At 47.2% G+C, this 22,868-nt stretch overlaps 1 protein-coding gene across 2 annotated transcripts in view; it reads left to right on the top strand.

Moving 5' to 3' along the window:
* Positions 1-17,701, top strand: part of LOC124661053 (bifunctional 3-dehydroquinate dehydratase/shikimate dehydrogenase, chloroplastic-like) — a 39,607-nt gene extending 21,906 nt beyond the window's left edge. The window contains exons 10-11 of one of the 2 annotated variants that reach the window (XM_047198915.1): positions 16,386-16,432; positions 17,469-17,701. In XM_047198915.1, the coding sequence (XP_047054871.1) occupies positions 16,386-16,429 (44 nt within the window). In that variant the 3' untranslated portion in view covers positions 16,430-16,432; positions 17,469-17,701. Of the gene's footprint in view, positions 1-16,385; positions 16,791-17,468 lie in introns of those variants that run through there. The other variant, XM_047198914.1, reaches the window with a different exon arrangement.
* The last annotated feature ends 5,167 nt before the right edge of the window (positions 17,702-22,868 follow it).

Raw genomic sequence — 22,868 nt, 5'->3', positions numbered from 1 at the left:
TCTGAAACAGGCAAGACAGAAATACATACGGTCCAGCGTTGGCCGCAACAGTATCAGCGTTGTCGCCTATATTGAGGTTGCCGAAGAGGTCGTCGATGTCCGGGAAGAAGTCGCCGTTTGGGAACTAGTCATCGGACGACGTCTTGTTGCTAGTAGTCGCGTGTAATCGCTCCCTAAAAACCTGATTGCCCAGATCCAGAAAACCCAGAACAAAACGGCAGCGTTAACACATCTATTAATGACTCGTAATTAATTACATGATTAATTTCTTAAACAGCAAAAGGATAAGCTCGGCTTGGCTCGATTCCATCTACCCACGATGTGTCGTGACGTGCGTGATGAGGCGGGGCAGGCGGCGGAGGAGTGCGCGAGGGCTCTCTCTTCTCACTCACTTACAAGGACTAGAAGAGCCACCTTATATACCACTCCAACTCTCTCAACTAGCAATGTAGGACTAACCTTTAGTCCCACCCCTTGCCATACCCACATGGGCAAAGAGAATTTTAGAATTTGTATTGGGATATGGGCTAAGGCCCAAGGCCAGATTCTAGCTGGTCCATACACTTTGGCTGGTGGCGCCCACCATATATAAGGCGTGCCGTCCATGAAAGCTAGTCGGCTACAACGACAACAACTTTAGTGGAGACATTGACTCACACAAGAGTATGTCCGGCATGTTGTTCTTTTCGTGGAGCAGTCTAATGACCTAGTGATCCCAGAAGCAGAAGATTGTGACTCTCTCAAGCTGCGAGTCGGAGTATGTGGCTGCTGCCACGGCTGCTTGTCAGGGAATTGGCTGGCTCGGTTGCTAGCCAAGTTCAGCAACGGCGAAGCTGAAAAGGTGGTGCTCAAGGTCGACAACAAGTTGGCTATCTCGCTCGCCAAGAATTCCATCTTCCACGAGCGATCGAAGCACATCGAGCTGAGTTACACTTCATTCGGGACTGCATGGAGATGAAGAAGATCGAGCTGGAGTTCGTGTCAACCGAACATCAGCTCGTCGACATGCTGACCAAGCCCCTTGGTCGAGTCCGCCTTGCGGAGCTACGCTTAAGGATCGGCATGGTATATGGGAGTGATTGTTAGGATAGGCCTGTGTTTCCAGGGATTGTCGGGTCCCGGAAGTCAGCATGACAGGACGGCTTCCTGGAGGCAGCGGTAAATGCCAGCTTCCCGGGAATGGGAAATATGACAGTCACGGTTCTGTTAGGTTACGGCTTAGGCGACATGGGCGATCCAGCCCTCCCGCCGCCGCCACCGCCTTAAGCCCTTCGAAACGCCGTCGAGCGGTGAGAGTCTCCCAGCGCGTCACGAGGCGTGTAGGGATGGAAAGATCGGGAGGAGTCCCGGCCGGATACGAGTCAGGGAACGTGGTTAAGGGTCCCTTAAAATCCCACGCGCGGGAACCTTTGGATCACAACCACGATCCACAATCCCAATTAGAAATTGATCCTACGTGACCAGCAGATCGGAACCTCTAGGCGATGGACGCACAAAAGGGACGAAAGCTGCCGCCGGTGGCCGCGGGACCAGGCCTGGGAGGAAGAAGGGATGGCGCTCCTCCTTTGGTTCAAGGTCGTTGTGCTAAGGCATCTGCTGATGACCGTCAGGCTGCACAAGTGTGTGTGCCTCTTCAGCCTGTTGGACTACTGATGGCGCCGCCGGCAGGTTGGGGTGATCAAGGGGGTCTCGTTGAGAGACCTACCCACCCGAAGCCTGCAGGGGGTGCTCTAGGTGCTCCACGGCCGAGACGCCCTGCACTCATCGAGCCTGATCGATCAAGGGATAGGACGGGAATTGGGAGGATGATAATGTGCTGGAGGAGCCAGGGCTCCATCAAGGTCTAGAGGCGCAGATTGGTGGTGTAGTTGATATGGACGACGATGTGTTCCTGGAGTTTGATGAGGAAGACGAGGTGAAGGTGGAACCGAGTGAGCCTACGTCATGGACGATTATAGCAAGGTATATGGCCAATTTCACGCCCAATACGAAGGTCATGTTTGATCGCTTTACTGATGACGTGTGGTTTCTGAGGAGTGGCATAAGTTACTCGGAGCAGGGGAAGAACTACTATATGGTTACGCTATTTTCTAAAGGTGACTATGATTTCGTGATGAGGGGCGGGCCATGGATCTTTAAGCATAATGCGTTGATAGTGAAGGACATTGACAATGCGCTCCAACCGGCGGAGACGATCTTGGACTCGGTGCCGGTATGGTGGGTATCTATAATGTGCCTTGGGGGAAGCAAGACGAGGTCTGGGGCAGGCGATATGGTAATGGCCTTGGTGTTGCTATGGAGGTGGATGTGCCAACAAGAGAGCAATATAAGAAAGAATTCCTACTAGTACGTGTTAACCTGCTATACAATCGTAGACTACAGACACAGATCTTTGCAGGGGTGAAAAGTAAACGAAATGAGACTAGGGTTTTTAAGCTGAAATATGAGCGTGTGCCATATTACTCCTCTAACTGTGGCTTTATGGGACATAAAAAGGATGAGTGTGAGAAGCGGAGGCGGGGCGTGCCCCCCTTAGACTATGATGCGCATGAATTACGCTGCAGCCCTTACAAGAAGTTTGAGTATAGGTCTCATTATGTGCCACCAGGCCCGCAACGAAACCTCAGCTTTGCGAGTTTCGGAAGTGCAGAATGTCACAAACACTTTAATTCGCGGCAAACACCAAAGGAGCCGCGTTGCAACAGTGTGACACCAGAGCATACACAATCCCAGGCGGGCTCTATCGAAGAAGAGATGCCACCTCTCATGGAGGAAGCTAACCTGTATCCGGTGTCACCACCAGCAGGAGGCAGTCTCGACCCTTGCAGCTCAAGTGGATGCCATGATTGTTGACCCTGGACAAGGTACAAAGCAGCACGAGCAACGGAAAGGGAAGGATGCATCACAGCCAATTGTCCAATTCCCTGATGAAGAAGAAGATGACGCAGACCGTGGCCGGGATCGTCACGTCCGAGTGAGCATGACGGCTGATATGTTTGCAAAGGTACAGGAGCTACAGGCCCAAGAGGGAACAACATCAGGAGGCAGAAGTTGGGCAGCTGGGCCTCGACCCAGCGACATGATTCCCGCCATGCAAGGTCTCTCGTCCCTCCAAGTGTCATTTGGCTCGGTGAGTGATGTATCCATGCCGGCAGCTGACACAAACCTGGGAAATAGGACAACAGAAGAGCAGGAAGTGCATGGGAAACGCCTTGACCTGCCTTTTGAGTTGAACTATGCGGGTGCGAAAGAGGGCGGTACACCTAAAAAGGGGAAGAAGCAAGGAGCGGAGGAAGGACAAATGAGGAAGATCAATACTGACGTGGTGTATAAACGAACCAAGAAGTTGGCGACGACCGGGCACAAGCCAGCTGGTAACCTGACGAGACCGAATGTCGGGGTGCTGGGAATAACCCGACAGTGCGTGAACTATCTCTGATTTCCCAAGTTTGGAGTCCTCGTTTACTTTTTCTTTGTGAAACTAGACAAAATAAAAATAAGATGCGTCGCTTGCGTCATAGGTTAGGTCTTAAGGGTTTTGCTGGGTTTAGTAGTGATGGTTTGAGTGGAGGGTTAGCGCTCTTCTGGCATGAACAAATCGCTGTAGACATCCAAAATATTAATGAAAGATATATTGATGCTTATGTCCGTGAGTCCCCTACTGCACCTCAATGGCGCATTACTTGTGTTTATGGTGAACTGCGGGTTGAAAACCGTCATCGCATGATACCTTGCACCATTTAAAAACCTTATCATATCTTCCTTGGTTAGTACTTGGTGATTTAATGAGGTGCTTTGGCCGGAGGAGCATCTATCTTGTACTCCACGACCTGTACCCCAAATGGAAGCCTTTCGGGAGGTGCTCTTTGACTGTCATCTAACCGACCTTGGTTTTGCAGGAGTGCCCTATACATACGATAATAGGAGGAAAGGAACAACCAATGTTCGGGTCAGGTTAGACCGTGCAGTAGCCTCCCAACTTGGCGAGACCGGTTTGCAGATTTCACGGTCAAACACTTAACCTATCCTGTCTCGGATCACTGCCCGGTGTTTGTGGAATTGCCACAAGAGGTACGAGTACCACAGAGGAGTCCCAGGCGATAGTATGAAATTCTTTGGGAGCGTGAATTTGAGCTGGGGGAGAGGATTGTTGATGCCTGGGGTGAGGCTGGTACGAAAAGTAACCTTGCTGAAATAATGCAAGGCCTGGATCAGGTCATGTCGATGCTGCAATGATGGAGTAAAAAGAAATTTGGTAATGTCCTGAGCGAGCTTTCAAAAGCTCGGAAGAAAGTGGTAACACTAAAGCTCAATAATGCAGACCAACAGGATATCCGTCGAGCTACATATCATATGCAAGAATTGCTTTATGGAGAGGAGATGCTATGGCGGCAGCGCTCGCGTGTTACGTGGCTAAAAGAGGGTGATCGTAATACCAGGTGTTTCCATCAAAAAGCTGTATGGCGAGCCCGCATGAATTAAATAAAAAAGCTCAAAGATGACCAGGGGTATGGCAGGAGGTGCCAACAGACATGGAGAGAATGGCATCCTCCTACTTTCAAGAACTGTTCACTCGAGATCCATCCCTCAAGTCAGATGGCCTAGTTGGCATGACACAGGAGAAGGTTACCCCAGCCATGAATAATAACCTATGTATGGATTTCACCGATGAGGAGATAAGCGATGCTTTGTTCCAAATTGGGCTATTAAAGGCCCCTGGTGTTGATAGATTCCCGGCACGCTTCTACCAATGAAACTGGGGTTATAAAGGAGGAGGTGCTGCTGATCGATCAAGAGGCCAGCTAAAATCGAAAACGCCGAGGACAGGAGAGATGAAACTGAATATCGATGCTGCTTATAAGGATCAAGTCGCTGGTGCTGGCATGGTGTTACGGGACTCCCAGGATGAGGTTGTCTTCTCGGCGTGTCGATCTTTACAGAACTGCCGAGATGCGACGGAAGCGGAGCTCTTGGCCTTGGAGGAGGGATTGCGTCTGGCTTTGCACTGGACACTTGCACTGGACACAGCTCGGGTTCTCGGTGGAGACAGACCGTGCAGAGGCCGAAGAGCTGCTCTGAACTACCACTCCAAACACCTCGGTCTATGCTTTTAGAATCAATGTAATTCGTGAATTATTAAGGGAAAGAGATATTAGAGTCTATGATTTTAGAATCAATGTAATTTGTGAGTTATTAAGGGAAAGAGATATTAGAGTAGTTAAGATTAGCCGTGATGTAAATGTTGTTGGTCACGTGCTGGCTAAACTAGCTAGGGTCCATGATTGTACCTTGTGGCCTGTTTAATGGAAATCTCTTTACCCCATAAAAAAAGTGCCAGGGTCCATGATTGTACCTTGTGGCCTGTTTAATGGAAATCTCTTTACCCCATAAAAAAAGTGCCAGCTTCCCGGAAGCCTGTACCAGGCTGGTGCAGAGTAGGTATGGCATGAGGGCATCTCCGTGTCCGTTTGCGTCGCACCGCGGATGCTGAAATGACCGTTTTCGTCCGCGCATTCCGTCTGGGGGTGGCTCCAGCGGCCCGACGCATTTTTTTTGTTTTTTTTTCTCTTTTCCATTTGAACATAGGTCCAAATATTACATATTGGAAGATTATTTTACACAAACTAATACATAGTTTGGAAGTTACACAAACTAATACGTAGTTTGAACCATGGTTGACACAAATAAAAACATTTTAAAAATAGAAACCAGTTGCTGGCGTGTTTGAGAATACGCATCGATGTAGGGTCGCTGCCAGGCGGGCCCGACGAAACGTCCGGCAGACGCGAGCGGACACTTTGCGCGTCCGCAGAGACGCATCCGAGGCGCATATTTAGGCCAGGTTTGCGTCTCCTCGGACGGTCCGGTCATTTTGCGTCGCCCCGCTGGAGGTGGTGCCAGACGCATTTCCGGTCACGACGGACGAAAACGGTCGCTCAACGTCCGTTTTCGTCGCGTCGTTGGAGATGCCCTGACATGGTAGATGTCATGAATAGTGCATAGGACGTGCTAAATGTCATGCATGGCCATTGACATGGTAGATGTCATGGACCCATCACATTTGAGTCCGATGTGATGTTACTTTTTAACTTTGTAGTCACTCAACTCCCTATTTAAAGGGCAGCATAGCAATGAGAAATGTGTGGCAAACTATTTCCATATTTCAATCACCCCTTCCTCTCAGTTCATACCGGGGATGGTAGATCTAGTATAGGGCCAACATAACGATTGTCCGCCACCGATGTCCCTAGCAACTCTGCTTCTACTTATGCCTCCACCCGCGTGTCTTGGTGCGCCGCATAGTAGTGCGACTGTGCCGCTGAGGTCATTGAAGAACACACCGCCATCATATAAGGCTGCACCTTGATGCGGCAGGAGAGCTCCTCGATGCCTTCTTGGACCAGATCGACATCTTCTTCAGTTTTTGTCATGGCCGGGGCTCAAAAGGTGGCTCTGATCGAGGAAGGAAGTTGTGACTTGTCTCTACTTCTTGCTGATGCATCACTGCTATTGCTTTGTCCTTCTCTGCCACTATCTTTGTCTCCAACATGTGTATAAGCTTGTCAAAGGATGTTGAAGTTGCTCAGCACTGGAAGCCATGGTGTGTGGCTCAGATACCAGATGTTGTGAACAGCCACCGGCGGACCTAGCGTCCTTGTTACCCGGCGCTTGCCTGGGCTTTGCTTCCACGCGTGCGTGACCACAGTTTGAACTCTAGCGTCGGAAGAACGATCGCTCGATGCACCTGCCCAGGCTTTCCTTCCTTGCGTGTCTGCCGAGACTGATTTCAGCCTCTGCTCGATGGGTTACTCAAGTGATGAGGTCTAAGACCTAGTTTGTGGCCCGATCTCGCGATTGACCCAAATCCAAAGGGGGAAAAGAGGGTGAGGAGGAAGAACACGAAGAACACGAAGAACAAACACACGCACGCCAACCCGATACAATCAAATTCTTACTCTCGTGGCTCGATGGACCACGCCAATAGAATCAACCGGAAGAGACACGAGGTTGAATTCCGGATGAGAGATCGGGGTTGGAGACGAAGACCGGTGAGGGAGAGAGTGGAGCACACTAGAATCTCACTCACAACTATCCAAATCCTCAACAAGAGTAGCCTTGATTACAGAGGGGATCTAACCCTAGGGAGACAAAGCTCAAAAGTAGTTTTAAGCTCAGATTATGTCTAAAGAGGTAAAGGGGGCGTCTTGGGTCCTTATATAGGCCTACAAGGCGACACATGGTGAAAAGGTACGAAGTACACGACTTAAGCGAGTTTTACAAGGCGATTCGACGAATCCGGTCGGGAGCCCGGTCGGACCGGCCACAGTGCCGGGCGTCCGGTCCGAGACCGGGTCCTAGACCGGAGGGCGACCGGAGGGGTCCCGGAGGCGCGATAACGTGCCCGGTTGCCATCAAGCGAGAGTCCGGTTTGGACCGGGGCGCCGGTCGGGGATCCGGTCGAGGCCGGGTCTGGACCGGCCGGCTCCTTCCCTTCCTTGGCGCGCTTCGGATGACATCGGGTCCAGCTCCACGCGCATCTTCTCGACCAGCTGCTCCTCTCCTCCTCTTGACCATGGTGTGTCCTCCTCTCCGGGGTCTTGATGCACCTTGTACCTAATAACACAAAGCGTGTCGGCATGAGGTAGCATTCCATCCAATGGTGTACCGAGATCGAGGGTAGTGAGGAGCGAGTTCACCTTATCATGTAGGGCTTTAACTCGAGCCCGTGTCATTGGTCCACTTGGGGGACTTGTTGGTCTTGGTGAGGAGGTGTCCAAAGGCCACCCCGCATCATCTCCCCCCCCTTGGGAGAGAGTCGTCCTCGACTCTTGTTCCTCCTCATCTCCATGATAGGGTGAGAGATCCGAGATGTTGAACGTGTTGCTCACCAAGTACTTTGAGGTTGTTATGTCGATGACGTAGGCGTTGTTGTTGATGCGCTTGAGGACTTTGAAAGGCCCATCTCCTCTTGGCTTGAGCTTGGAGTTTTGTTCTTGAGGGAACCTTTCTTTCCTTAGGTGAATCCAAACGAGGTCTCCTTCTTCAAACACTCGTTCCTTCTTCTTGGCGTTGAGGCGGTTAGCTTGGCGAAGTACATGCTCTTGTATGGTTGCTATTGTGTCTTCATGTAGTTTCTTCATGGCGGTGGTGCGCTTGTCGAAGTCCATGTTCGTCCTTTCATGAAGAGGTAGTGGAAGGAGGTCGAGCGCCGTGTGCGGTTCGAAGCCATATACGATCATGAACGGACTCCGTGATGTTGTGGAGTGCTTGGCTCGATTGTAGGCGAACTCCGCGTGGGGTAGGCACTCTTCCCATGACTTCAAATTTTTCTTCGCTAGTGTTCGTAGGAGGGTAGAGAGGCTTCGATTGACCACTTCCGTTTGTCCATCGGTTTGAGGGTGCGAGGACGATGAGAACAAGAGCTTCACTCCAAACTTTGCCATGAGCGACTTCCATAGATACCTCATAAACTTGACGTCTCGATCCGACACAATGCTTGCCGGTATTCCGTGTAGGCGAACCACTTCCCTGAAAAACAATGAAGCAATGTGTGAAACATCATCGGTCTTATGGCATGGTATGAAATGAGCCATTTTAGAGAACCTATCCACTACCACAAAGATCGAATCATGCCCATGTTTTGTTCGTGGTAAGACTAGTACAAAGTCCATGCTTATATCCGACCAAGGAGCATAAGGAATAGGCAACGGTGTATAAAGGCCATAAGGGTTGGAAGTGGACTTAGCTTGTAATCATGTTGTACACCGTCGGCAAAGGCGTTCCACGTCGCGGTACATTCTTGGCCAATAGTAGTGGGTTGAGAGCATGGCATATGTCTTCTCTCGTCCGAAGTGTCCCATAAGACCACCACCATGCGATTCTTGTAAGAGCAAAAGGCGAAGCGACGACGTAGGGGTACAAAGTTTGTTGCCCTTGAACAAGAATCCTTGGTGCAAATAGAAATCATCGATGCCCTTTTCACTAGAACACTTTGCAAAAATTTGGCCAAAGAAAGCATCGGAGGCATATAGTTCTTTGATTTCATCAAGACCCAACATATGGAAATCCAAACGAGTGAGTAAAAGGGTGAGCTTGCGGGAAAGAGCATCCGCCACTGCATTGTCCTTGCCCTTCTTGTATTTGATTACATATGGGAAGGACTCAATGAACTCAACCCATTTTGCGTGTTTTTTGTTCAAATTGTGTTGGCTTTTCAAATATTTCAAAGACTCATGGTCGGAATGAATGATAAACTCTTTCAGCCAAAGATAGTGTTGCCAAATTTGAAGAACACGAACCAAAGCATAATGTTCCTTGTCATAAATAGGATAGTTGAGGCGTGGGCCATCCAACTTCTCACTATAATATGCCACGGGTTTTCCATCTTGCATAAGAACTCCACCAATACCAAGTCCACTCGCATCACACTCAATCTCAAACGTTTTTGCAAACTTTGGAAGGACAAGAAGGGGAGCTTCGGTAAGGCGTTTCTTCAACTCATCAAAAGCATTTTGTTGGGCCTTGCCCCACACAAATGGAACATTCTTTTTGGTAAGCTCATTCAAAGGGTAAGCAATGGTGCTAAAATCTTTCACAAAGCGGCGGTAGAAACCGGCGAGTCCATGGAAACTTCGAACTTGACCAACGGTGGTAGGCGTGGGCCAATTATGTATGGCATCAACCTTCGAAGAGTCCACTTCAATGCCATTGGTGGAAATCACAAATCCAAGGAAAACCAATTTGTTTTGGGCAAAAGTGCATTTGGGGAGGTTTGCATAAAGCTTCTCATGAGGCAAGATGCATAAGACTTCTCTCACATGTTGCACATGGTCCTCGAGATTTTTGCTATAAATGAGAATATCATTGAAATAGACAACCACACTCTTGCCAATGAGAGGGCGCAAGATGTGATTCATGAGACGCATGAAAGTTGATGGAGCATTTGAAAGACCAAATGGCATGACAAGCCATTCATAGAGACCAAGTTTGGTCTTGAATGCCGTCTTCCATTCATCACCAATTGCCATGCGGATTTGGTGGTAGCCACTACGCAAATCGACTTTAGAGAAAATAGTGGCACCACTCAACTCATCAAGCATGTCATCTAAACGCGGTATGGGATGGCGGTAACGAACGGTAATGGCATTGATGGGTCGACAATCCATACACATTCGTTGCGTCTCATCCGGTTTAGGAACAAGAATCACCGGAACGGCACAAGGGCTAAGGCTTTCTCGAATGTACCCTTTAGCGAGGAGATCTTGTATTTGGCGTTGAATCTCCTTGGTGTCTTCGGGGTTTGTGCGGTAGGCGGCACGGTTTGGAAGGGGAGCACCGGGTATGAGGTCGATGCGGTGCTCTATGCCTCGAAGCGGTGGAAGTCCATGAGGTAGCTCGTCGGGGAAGACGTCTTGAAACTCCTTCAAAAGAGACAACAAAGACGAAGGAATGTTGGTGAAGTCGTTAGTCTCCAATGACGGTCCCTTGCAAATAAGCACATAGTGCAAGGTGGTGGATGGGTTTTCTTGCACTTCTCTCCACTCGCTTTTGGTGGCTAGGAGGACGCTCTTTCGCTCACTCATATATGGCTTGTGGCGCTCACTCTCCTTTTGGTGGGTCGCTCCCTCTCCTCTCAACTCACTATGGTGGGTGTGTTGTTGTGCCCTCGCTAAAGCCTTCACATTGTCCGCGATGATTTGGCTAGGAGTCATTGGGCGAAGCTCAAACTTCTTATCCTTGACCGTGAAGGTGTATGCATTGGAGTATCCGTCATGTATAGCCTTCTTGTCAAATTGCCATGGGCGGCCAAGCAACATGTGGCACACCGTCATGGGCACCACATCACACTCAATAGTATCTTCATAGGGCCCAATCTTGAAGTTGACGGTGACGGTATGTTGTATCTTGATGTTGCCCTTGTCACTTAACCATTGGACATGGTAAGGATGAGGATGCTTGCGAAGTGTTAGGTTGAGCTTCTCACACAACTCGGTGCTTGCCAAGTTGTGGCAACTTCCTCCGTCGATGATGACCTTGATTGACTTGCCACCAATTCCGGCACGGGTTTGGAAGATGTTGCAACGTTGGTCTTCCATAGCTTGAGGTTGAGTTGTTAGCACCCTTGTGACCACAAGTGAAGGGCTTGGGTCATGCATGCATAAGAGAGGGTCTTCTCCACTTTCCTCATCATAATCTTCTTCATTGGCGACGGCGGCTTGCACAAGCGCTTCATATTCGCCTTCACTTAGCGTCTCTATGTCGCCATTCTCCATAGTGATCATGACCTTGGTGTTCTTGCACTCAAAGGATTTGTGGCCTTGTGTGCCACACTTGAAACAAGTGACATTAGAGGGTCCCGTAGAGGCCTTTGAGGAGGCGGTGGAGGACACCGTTTGCTTCATGCGACTTTGGATAGTCGGTTGCTTGGATGGCGTAGAGGAGATGGCACTTGTTGTAGGAGTTGTTGTAGCGAGCTTGGAGGTGAAGTATGACTTGGACTTGGAGTACTTGATGTCCTCATTCACTTGGCGCTCGGCCTTGGAGGCTTGGTGAACCAACTCAACCATGTTGGAATATTGTTGGAACTCCACAATTCTCTTGATGGGGTAGTTGAGTCCATTGAAGAATCTAGCGATGGTTTGGTTCTCGGACTCTTGGATGTTGGCTCGCATCATATTTAACTCCATCTCCTTGAAGAACTCCTCAACGGTCTTGGTGCCTTGCTTCAATTTTTGGAGTTTGTTGAAGAGGTCGGTCATGTAGTGTGTTGGGACAAAGCGAGCTTGCATCTCTTCCTTCATCTCTTCCCAAGTGTCAATTGGAGGTTCACCCTTATCTTCCCTTAGAGTGAGTACTTGCTCCCACCAAGTGTTGGCGTAATCTTCAAACTCAAGCGATGCCATGGCCACTTTCTTGGCACCGGAGTAGTTGTGGATGCGGAAGATCTTGTCAACCTTGAGTGCCCATGAGAGGTAGGCCTCGGCATTGTCTTCACCCTTGAACTTGGGCATGTTGAACTTGAGCTTGCCGAACATGTTCTCTTCATCTTCCAAATTCCTTCGGCGAGGACGGATGCCTTCATCTCTTGCGGCTTGAGGTGGTAGAGGAGGTCTTCCACGGCCAACCATAGCATTGGGTTGGCGGTGGAGTTGAACACTAGCTTCACTTGGTTCACGTTGATGATGTTGTTGAGGATCTTGACGACGTTGTTGACGATGTCCAAGGATGGCCCTCTCATCTTGATCATGTTGCGGTTCTCCTCCTCGTAGGTCATGGCGAGGGTGATTTCGGAGATCACGTCTCGGTGGATCTTGATGACCTTGGTCTTGAGCATCAACATGTGCTTCACGATGAGGTGCCGGTTCCATGTTGTGGATGACGTTGTCGTGGGGTTGGTCGTCACGCCCATGGTGCGCATGGCGAGCCGCTTGATGACGATCTTGGTGAAGAACTTGTTCTTGTGGAGGACGTTCATGAGGACGAGCATGGCGATGGAATTCTCCTCGCCTTGAGTTGGAGCGAGAGTCTTCATGACGAACATGCGGGCGACGAGGTCGATGATGGTCTCCATGCCTTGAGTCGGAGCTTGAGGACGTATGGCGATCGTGAGAGTAGTAATCTTGTGACGAGGTTGATGATGATGAGGAAGTAGAGCGATGTCGATGTTGGCGGCCCAAGTTGTTGATGGCGCGCTCGAGGCTATCCATGCGCCGCTCCATGTTTGCATCATTGGCCGTCACTTGGCCATGCAAGTTGTCCGTAGCTTCACGAAGTAGAGATATATCTTGGTTCACTTGGGAGAAGTTGTGGACCACTTCTTCATATTGCTCGTCGATGCGTGTCTCAAACAAGGTGAGTTGCTCCTTGAACTCTTGGCGTTGTGCCCATAGATTGTGTTGGGTAGCCAACCGCTCGGTGTTGCGTAAGACTTCATCCTCCCGAGCTTCGTCTCCGTGCCTATCCATGATAGCAAGACAAGAACTATGTTGTGTATGTTATTGGAAGAAAACCTCGCACTCTTACCTTGGTGTGATAGTATTGAGGCGATCAACCGAACCGAGAGCAAAACCAATTGTATCGGGTACACCCACAAGGACACACGCAAAAGCTAGCGAATATGGTGTTAGGTGAGTATGGTGGAAAGCCAAAAGATGAAATCCAAAATTGAGTATGTTGTTAAAAGTGGGTAAGGTCCAAAAATCAAGTGTCAAAAGTGGAGATCACTATAAACACGGAAAAGTTGTGGAACGCACACACGGGATAAGCGGGGTTAGTGCGACCAAGGAATGAGCGGAAAAACAAAAACCTATATGCAAGGTGGTGCTCGGTGTCACACTAACACAAGAAGAGATCAAAGCTTGGTTGCAACTTGAGAGACAACAAGATTCACACGCGGCCTCTCTTCTCTTCTCTCTCTTTTGCTTAAAAGCTTTTTACTCTTTTGTATACGGTGGCACTTGCACTCTTTTGTATCGATGGTGGCACTTGCACTCTTTTGTATGTATGGTGCTACTTGCACTCTTTTTGTGTTTTTGTTGTTTTTTCTCACACTATGTTAGCGTTAGCCTCGCTTTTTCTATCTTGCCACACGAGTCCTTGCTTATAAGCTTGACTCCACACTACACACACACCTCACAATCGGGGCCACGTGCAATGTCTCGCAACACTTGATAAGCAATGCTCGATAGGCTAGATCGCAAAAGGAAGAGGGGTTACAAGGGAAATGCAAGTTATACCTAAGATGTGTAGGCGGTGATGAACACGCAACTTGCGATGATGGTGGTGGTGGTGGTGGTGGTCGGCGGTGGTGTTAGCAGCAGTACCGGTGCAGGGGCCGGTCCGGCGGGCTCGGGGCCGGCTGCTCGGTCACGGCGGCCGGTCGGCGGGTCTCGGGCCGGGTGGTCCGGTCTGGGGTCCGGTCAACCGGTTTCTCAACCGACTGCTCGTGTTTCTCTCTCCTGTTCTTTCCCAAACCAAAGTCAAAAGATCAAATCGAAGGGAAACGGAGGAATTGGAGGCTAAAAGGTGGGGAAAATAGTAGATCAACACTAACAACACCAAATCCACGGATCAAAACCACCAAAAACTCAACAAAATCGTAGATCCATCCAAAGCTAATTTAGGGCTATTTTTTGGTTTTTTGGAAAATTTTCTAGAGATGAAATTGGGTAGGTGGGGGGTCAAATTCGCGGTAACCAAGAGCTGCTGATACCATATGATGAGGTCTAAGACCTAGTTTGTGGCCCGATCTCGCGATTGACCCAAATCCAAAGGGGGAAAAGAGGGAGAGGAGGAAGAACACGAAGAACACGAAGAACACGAAGAACAAACACACGCACGCCAACCCGATACATTCGAATTCTTACTCTCGTGGCACGATGGACCACGCCAATAGAATCAACCGGAAGAGACACGAGGTTGAATTCCGGATGAGAGATCGGGGTTGAAGACGAAGACCGGTGAGGGAGAGAGAGTGGAGCACACTAGAATCTCACTCATAAGTATCCAAATCCTCAACAAGAGTAGCCTTGATTACAAAGGGGATCTAACCCTAGGGAGACAAAGCTCAAAAGTAATTTTAAGTTCAGATTATGTCTAAAGAGGTAAAGGGGCCGTCCTGGGTCCTTATATAGGCGTACAAGGCGACACATGGCGAAAAGGTACGAAGTACACGACTTAAGCAGTTTTGATAAGGCGATTCGACGAATCCGGTCAGGAGCCCGGTCAGACCGGCCCTGGGACCGGGGCGTTCGGTTCAGACCGGGTCGTAGACCGGAGGGCGACCAGAGGGGGTCCCGGAGGCGCAGTAACGCATCCGGTTGCCATCAACTGAGAGTCCGGTTTGGACCGGGGGCGCCCGGTCAGGGATCCGGTCAGACCGGGTCCTGGACCGGCTGGCTCCTTCCCTTCCTTGGCGCGCTTCGAATGACGTCGGGTCCAGCTCCACGCGCATCTTCTCGACCAGCTGCTCCTCTCCTCCTCTTGACCATGGTGTGTCCTCCTCTCCGGGGTCTTGATGCACCTTGTACCTAATAACATAAAGCGTGTCGGCATGAGGTAGCATTTCATCCAATGGTGTACCGAGATCGAGGGTAGTGAGTTCACCTTATCATGTAGCGCTTTAACTCGAGCCCGTGTCATTGGTCCACTTGGGGGACTTGTTGGTCTTGGTGAGGAGGTGTCCAAAGACCACCCGCATCATCAAGACCAAAGGCCAACTGGCTGTGACCCTCGAACGACCGTCGCCCAATCCACTGACACTGGAAGAAAGCCATGTAACGAGAAACCAGCATGCAGGCCGGCAGTCTCACAAAGTATCGAGAGGTAGCAACCAGAAAGCCCAATAAAAAATAGACCAAGAGCTGTTCCTTTTTTTGGGAAAAAAAATCATTGCTAGCGAGGTAGCTGCTAGCTTTTTTACTCAGTTTAAAGATCATGTATCTTCCCTAGCATGTAAAATTTTATTTTTCTTAAATCCTCATTGATATTTTAACTCTACTTTCCCCAAAAATTTCTTAACTAGTCAATAAAAAAAAATCTCGGCTCTGCCTAAGTTGGCCCCCCAAGCTATTTCATTGTAGCTCCGCTCGCCAACTAAGCGACTCAAAATCAATCTCTTCTTTCTGCCTTGGCTTCCCCCAATAATCCTATAGCTACGGACTATTGGTCAACGGAAATGTGGAGGACTGGATATGAAACCTTCATCCGCCTCTGATCCCAGGCCTAGCCGCATATAGCGGCCGTAAGGGCCGGCAAGACAGGAAAATGGCGCCTCTAGCTCCGGTAGGTGTCGGCTTGTCGGGCTCGACCTCAACACCACTTATGAACATTTGAATGTCCTGTAAACCAGCGAACATTTGAACGTGTCGTGAACTTGTAAACATTTGGATGTTATTATCTTGTAATGTATTGCTTTCATGTTTCTGCATAACACTAGTGTGAAAACAATATTTGCTTTGTAGTAGTACTTACAGTTGTCCGAGACATTTTTTAGCTAGCTTACGGTGCGCCTAGGCTTCGACAATTTTCTAGGTCCACCACTGTGAACAGCAACTTAAGTATTCATAACATTGGTAAGTTTTGCCTTGGATGAAGGTAGTGGGAATTGAGGATAAGATGGTTTAGGGAGATGGGAAAGAGTAGCCTCCTTAGAGTATACGAATACATCTCTCCTTCTAGGTCGGTTACTCTTGTGACAGCTGGACCCATATCCCTAAACATACAAACTCAATAACATAACTTGACTTTCAAGACCAGGACTCTTAAGTGAATACAAAATCAAGGATAGTTGGATACTCCTAATGAAAGGCTGGATATAACTAATATATGTCTATAGTTCCTTGCTTATCATAAGTTACTATTTCTGACAATCTCTTTTCTTGCAGCTCCGGAAAGCCTCATGCGGGAGATAGCAGCAAAGTACACCTAGCAGGTTCGTCTGGCCATCTTGTGGCATTTTGTTTCTTCAATGTTGAAGTCATTGTGGGTTAACATGTACACCATCCGTCCCTATTTACATGGAGCACACATATTTGAAGATTCAGCTGTGACTATAGAGGAGAATATGTATCGTGGTAGTCGATACTAGGTCTCTACATAAACCCTTGTGCTACTAGTCTCGCTTTATATCTCATCACCTTACTATTTTCGTTCCTTTTTTTGAACGAAAACCCATTTATCTCCCAGAGGAAAGAATTTATGAGTAGGTATTACTTTAGAGAATACCTCTCTTTGTATCATATGATTCTCCCGAATCAATATAGTTTGTGGAAATTTCATTAGTTTCTTCAGGCACCGTGTGATTTCCCATAACAACGGAGTCTAGTTGTTTTGATGTTCCAGCATTAGAATTTGTGTGCACATTTATGCTAGGTTATTGATGTTGAACATCATCTTAGTGTCTATCAACTTCAGGTTGATTTGCATTTATCGTCATAGATCTTCTTTGTTTCCGCGGTGGCTTTGGAGAAGCCTTTTCCCTTAATACCAGATTTCTCCCCCTTTTATTTGCAATTGGGATTTGAGTAGTTTTAATTGGTACTTCTACTCTTTCTGACTGCAGGGAAATATGATTTAGTGACACCTTTTTATTAGTAAATGCATTTGGCAAGTTGTTTGCAAAGTTTTGCAAATGTATTATTCGCTAAACTTCAGATTCAGATTCTTTAGTACGTGGATCTAAGGATTGGATGCCTGTTACACATGTGATCATCTAGTGGATGCATCAATTAGCACCATAAAGTACCTAAATGGTTTAGACATAGGTTGTATTGGACCACATATATCTCCTTGAATTCTTTCAAGAAAATTAAGAGACTCATTTTTGATTTTGAGGTAGGATGGCTTAATAATTAATTTCCCAGTACCACATGCGGTGCATACGATGTTTGATGACTTACAAAATCTTTTAATTGGTAAATTATGACCAACATAATTGACTATAATTTTTCTCATCATACCTATTCCAGGATGACCAAGGCGATCATGGCAAGTCTTGAATTTATCAAGATTTTTTGAAAAATTATTTTGTACGCAACATAAGGTACGGTTTAATGTATGTAAAGTATAACCCGAAAGAGAATGAAGGGAATTTTTCAAGAGTTGGTTCCTCATACCCGTCGCTCTTTGTTAAAAGCAAATATTCTTCTTATCCATCTTAACAATTTTAAGATGAAAATAATTTGATCGGATATCTTTGAAACTTATAAGGGTACACCTTGATCAAGATACAAGAATGCATTCTGAATTACAATAGTAGTACCTATAGGGAGTGTGAATGTGGCTCTTCCTGAACCAATTCTTGCTTAACCAATTATTGCTTTGTTACGCATGGTTATAGTCATAGCATCTTCCTTTCTCTTAGTAAGATTTTGGAATTACCTGCTTCTCTTAAATTTGTGTTAGTGATAGCACTATCCACTAAACACAATTCTTCTTCCATTGAATTTTTCCAGTAAAATTCTAAAAATAGAAATAGAATATTTTAAAATAAATTTATTTTATTCATATATTCATCAAATTACATACACAATATTTATATTATGAACTGAAAATATAAATACATTAGAATATGTACTCTAAAAGACTTTATTCTACTTATTGTTATACAATATATAACATATGTAGTATTTAAATAGGTAAGTGACATCAATTGTTTAGGAGATGAACTGAGGTCTCCAAAAACATGTCTTCATCGAGGATGATGTTGTCCTTTGGCTTCAATTCTTCTATAACACTTTGAGAAGGAAAGAAGTGAACCTAGCTCACTTGGTTAGGGAAGTGGATGTACAACCCAGCTACCCATGTTCAAGTCCCCAGGGACGCGAATTTGGGTTCTTATTATGTAAAAACAAAATCACTGTAGGGGCTTCCCTACCGTATTCTTAAAAAAACACTTTGAGAAGGACTAGCTTGAGGATTGTCTTCAATGGCATTGAAGTAGCTTCAACCTTATTTCCATGAACTTGCTTCCCTTTTCCTCCATACCACGACATTTATTTGTACGATGATTCGCACATCCACACCTTTGACAAAAACCTGAGAGTTATCATTTTGATTATTTTTCTTGAAATGACCTTTCCCCTTAAATTGACTGTTGGTCTTTTCACCATTGTTCTTCCACTCTCCCTTGAATTTTCAGTAGCCCCTTTTACGGTTTCTGAATTTATAAGTAAAATGAGCATTAGCATGTGCTTCAGGGATCGATATTGCACCTGTTGGGCGAGCACTGTGATTTTTCATGAGAAGTTCATCATGCTTCTCGGCCTGAAGTGATGTGACCAAAGGTTAAGGGGTTGGCCCAATCTCACGAAATTTACCCAAAGAGGAGGAGGGGAAAGAGGAAAACACGAAGAACACGACGACCTTGATGAACACGGTGAACACAAACGCACACCAACCAGATACAAATCGATTTCACTCATGTGGCTCGATTGACCACGCCGATAGAATCACCCAGAAGAGACCGCGGGGTAGAAATTTTGGTTGAGAGATCGGTGAGGGAATTGAACACAGATGTGAGAGAGTGGGTTGCACTCGGATCAACACACAAGTATCCAAATCTCAACAAGAGATGCCTTGATTACATAGGAAGGATTATCCCAGAGGTTTATGGAGCTAAGCTCTAGAGGAATAATCCAAATCTATGTCTAACCCTAAAAATTGGCTGGGAGGAGAGTACTTATAGTCTAGATTCGAAGTAGGGGTAGTTTAGTATTTTGGTATGAATAAACAGAGCCACAGATGGGCAGATTAACGGTTCAGATTCGTAGTTGACTTGTCTGGCGGTAGTGCTGGCCTTCACGGGCGGTAGTGCCGGCCTGGGCGTCGGGTTGAAGGCTGGGGCGGCAGTGCCGGCCCCCAGGGCGGCAGTGTCGTCCCTCCTAGCGGTAGTCTTTGTGCCTTCTGGGTTCCCACCGGTGGCTGTGCCGGTCCTTGGCATCCTGGAGCAGTAGGGTGCGGTGATGCTGTTTTTCTTCCACTTCGTGGTCCTTTCCTAAGTGCTCCTCCACACCTTCTCCTCGAGGTTCGTACGTGATCACACAAAGGGTCTCGAAATAAAGTAGCATGCCATTCAAGGGTGTGTCGAGGTCGATTGTAGAGAGGATCTAATTCACCTTATCTTGTAGCGATTTCACCCGGGCTCGTGTCATCGGTCCACTTGGGGGACTACTTGGCCTTGATGTAGTGTCGACCTTTGGAGGGGCTACATCATCTTCCCACCCCTTGGGAAAGAGTCGTCCTCGACTCGAGTTCTTCCTCATCTCCACGATAGGGTGAGAGATCCGATATATTGAAGGTGTTGCTCACTAAGTACTTGGACGTGGGTATGTCGATGACGTAGGCGTTGTTGTTGTTGCGTTTGAGCACCTTGAAGGGTCCATCTCCTTTTGGCGTGAGCTTGGAGTTGCGTTCATGTGGGAACCTTTCCTTCCGGAGGTGTATCCAAACGAGGTCGCCTTCTTCGAATATCCGTTCTTTCTTCTTAGCGTTGAGTCTTGTAGCTTGGCGAAGTACATGTTCTTGTATTGTTGCCCTTGTCTTGTATCTTCATGGAGTTTCTTCTTGTTGAGGGCGCGCTTGTCGAAGTCCATGTTGGTTCTCTCATGAATTGGTAGAGGTAGGATGTCGAGTGTCGTTGATGGTTCGAAGCCGTAGACGACCATGAATGGACTCTGCAATGTTGTTGAGTGCTTTGCTCGGTTGTATGCAAACTCCGCATGAGGGAGGCATTCTTCTTAAGACTTCAAGTTCTTCTTAACGAGGGCTCGGAGTAGATTGGAGAGGCTACAGTTGACAACCTCCGTTTGTGGGTGTGTGAGGACGATGAAAACAATAGCTTGATGCCGAACTTGGCCATGAGCGACTTCCAAAGATAGCTCATGAACTTGACGTCCCTATCCGAGACAATGGTTGCGGGTATCCTATGTAGACGAACAATTTCCCTAAAAAAGAAAGTAGCAACATGTGAAGCACCATCGGTCTTATTGCATGGTATAAAGTGAGCCATCTTAGAGAAAACGGTCAACAACAACAAAAATGGAGTCATGACCATATCTAGTGCGAGGTAAGCCTAGTACGAAATCCATGCTAATATCGGACCAAGGAGCATATGGAATTGATAAAGGGGTGTAGAGGCCATAGTGATTAGTAGTAGACTTAGCTTGTAACCACGTGTTGCATAGTTGTTCAACGTCCCACTTCATCCTGGGCCAATAGTAATGGGTGGAGAGCATGGCAAGAGTCTGTCGCGTCTAAAGTGTCACATGAGCGCACCGCTATGTGACTCTTGTAAAAGCAACTCGAAGAGAAGACTCGGGTATGCAAATTTTGTTAGCTTTGAATAAGAAACCATCATTCAAATATAAATCATCAAATCCTTTTTCAATGGAACACCTGGCAAAAATGGGGCCAAAGAATGTGTTGGTGGGGTAAAGTTCCTTTATCTCATCGAGATCCAACAAATGAAAATCCAAACGAGTAAGCAAAATGTTGTTCGTGCGGGAAAGAGCATCCGCCACTACATTGTCATTTCTCTTTTTGTATTTGATTACATAAGGGAAAGTCTCAATGAATTCAACCCATTTAGCATGCCTTTTGTTCAAATTGGCTTGGCTTTTCAAATATTCAAAGATTCATGGTCGGAGTGAATAACAAACTCTTTTGGCCAAAGATAATGTTGCCAAACTTCAAGGACACGAACTAGTGCATAAAGCTCCTTGTCATATATAGGATATTTTAGACGAGAACCATCTAACTTTTCGCTTTGATATGCAACGGGTTTTCCATCTTGCATAAGCACACCGCCAGTTACAAGTCCACTTGCATCACATTCAATCTCAAAGGTTTTTGCAAAATTTGGTATAACAAGGAGTGGTGCCTCCGTAAGTCTCTTTTTCAATTCATCCAAACGCGTTGTTGAGCCTTGCCCCAAACAAACAGAACATTCTTCTTAGTTAGTTCATTCAAGGGGCAAGCAATGGTACTAAAGTCTTTCACAAAGCAACGATAGAAACCGGCAAGGCCATGGAAACTTCGAACTTGGCCAACGGTGGGTGGCGTAGGCTGTCGTGGATATGACCACGGCAGGTATTACAGGGGGTAACACTTCATCGATGCGGGAGCAATGAGACATAGCCATGCTGCGGAGCAAGGTGCACAAGACGCAAGGGTTTACCCAGGTTCAGCCCCTCTGGAGAGTAAAAGGCCTACGTCCTGCTAGATCTATTACTCAGTGGAGAAATACAATGGGGGGCTCAGTCGGCGGCTACGCCAAGAGCAATGATGCGGAGCTTCGATCTCTAGTGGTGTGTCATCTAAGGTCTAGCTCGGGGGCTTATATAGGCACCCCCGATCTAGGGTTACATGAGGATAAGTCCGAATCACATCAGTTGCTATTAATCCGGGATTCGTCGCTCCTCTTGCAAGTAATCTCCTCGTCCAGTCGCCTGGGCCTCCCGTCCAGTCGGCCCATCCAAGGGTTTTAATGGACTTGTAATGGTTTCAAGTATTAGTTTGGCTTCTTGACTTGTTGATCTAGGGGAGGTTATTGGATTTAGTTTTGGAATTAAATAGGATGCTCCGTTCTGCTGGAACCTGCAAGCTTTTCCAGATTTTTCGAACCATGCGGGGAACAGCAAGCAATGTTTTACATGACTTTATGTGGGGTCACATCATGTTACGGGTGGTGAGCAGCGGCTGCTGCAAAGCGAGGAAAATGCGTGGAGTTCTCATGTTTTCGCGTGTATACCTACGAGCCGCCGCACGGGATAGTTTAATCCTTCAAATTTTCCTGCTGATTCGTTTGCACGTGAGCGATGAATTCTAGAGGAAAATGCAATGCGTGGGTACTACGGTGGGAGCTGGCGTGATTGGGGCTTGCGCGGCTGGGCCTTGATGGCGAGCGGGTGAGTGGGGTGCAGCGCTCAGGGGGAGCGCCTATCATCGCTCCATCGCTCCTTACAACACGTTTGTAGGACACGCACACACATTCCTTGTTTTTGGGCTGGCCCATAATCCGTTCGCTTCATTATAACATAAAAGCATTTCGATATTTCCGTATAACATCCGAGCGCCATCCCATTGGTTCCGTCTCCGCTCCACCACGGCTAAATCGTGAGGTCCAACCCCATGTCCACTACTTAGTAAGTTTTTATTTTTGAATTTGTATAAAATCCGAACCTAATCAAAATTTGTATACAATTTTAAAAATCAAACTCGAAAATTGTTCAGATCAAAAAATGCTCGAAGTTAAAATTTTGCTCAAATTTGAAAATTGCTCGAATTTGAAAATATGTTCAAAGCAGAAAAAGAAAAAAAGCATAAATTTGTTTAGATTCAAAAATATCATATCAAAAAATGATCAAATT

The sequence above is a fragment of the Lolium rigidum genome, chromosome 6 (genome assembly GCF_022539505.1).
Source record: "Lolium rigidum isolate FL_2022 chromosome 6, APGP_CSIRO_Lrig_0.1, whole genome shotgun sequence".
Lineage (NCBI taxonomy): Eukaryota > Viridiplantae > Streptophyta > Magnoliopsida > Poales > Poaceae > Lolium > Lolium rigidum.
Note: the sequence above shows the minus strand (reverse complement) of the source record. Positions and strands in the feature narration are given on the sequence as shown.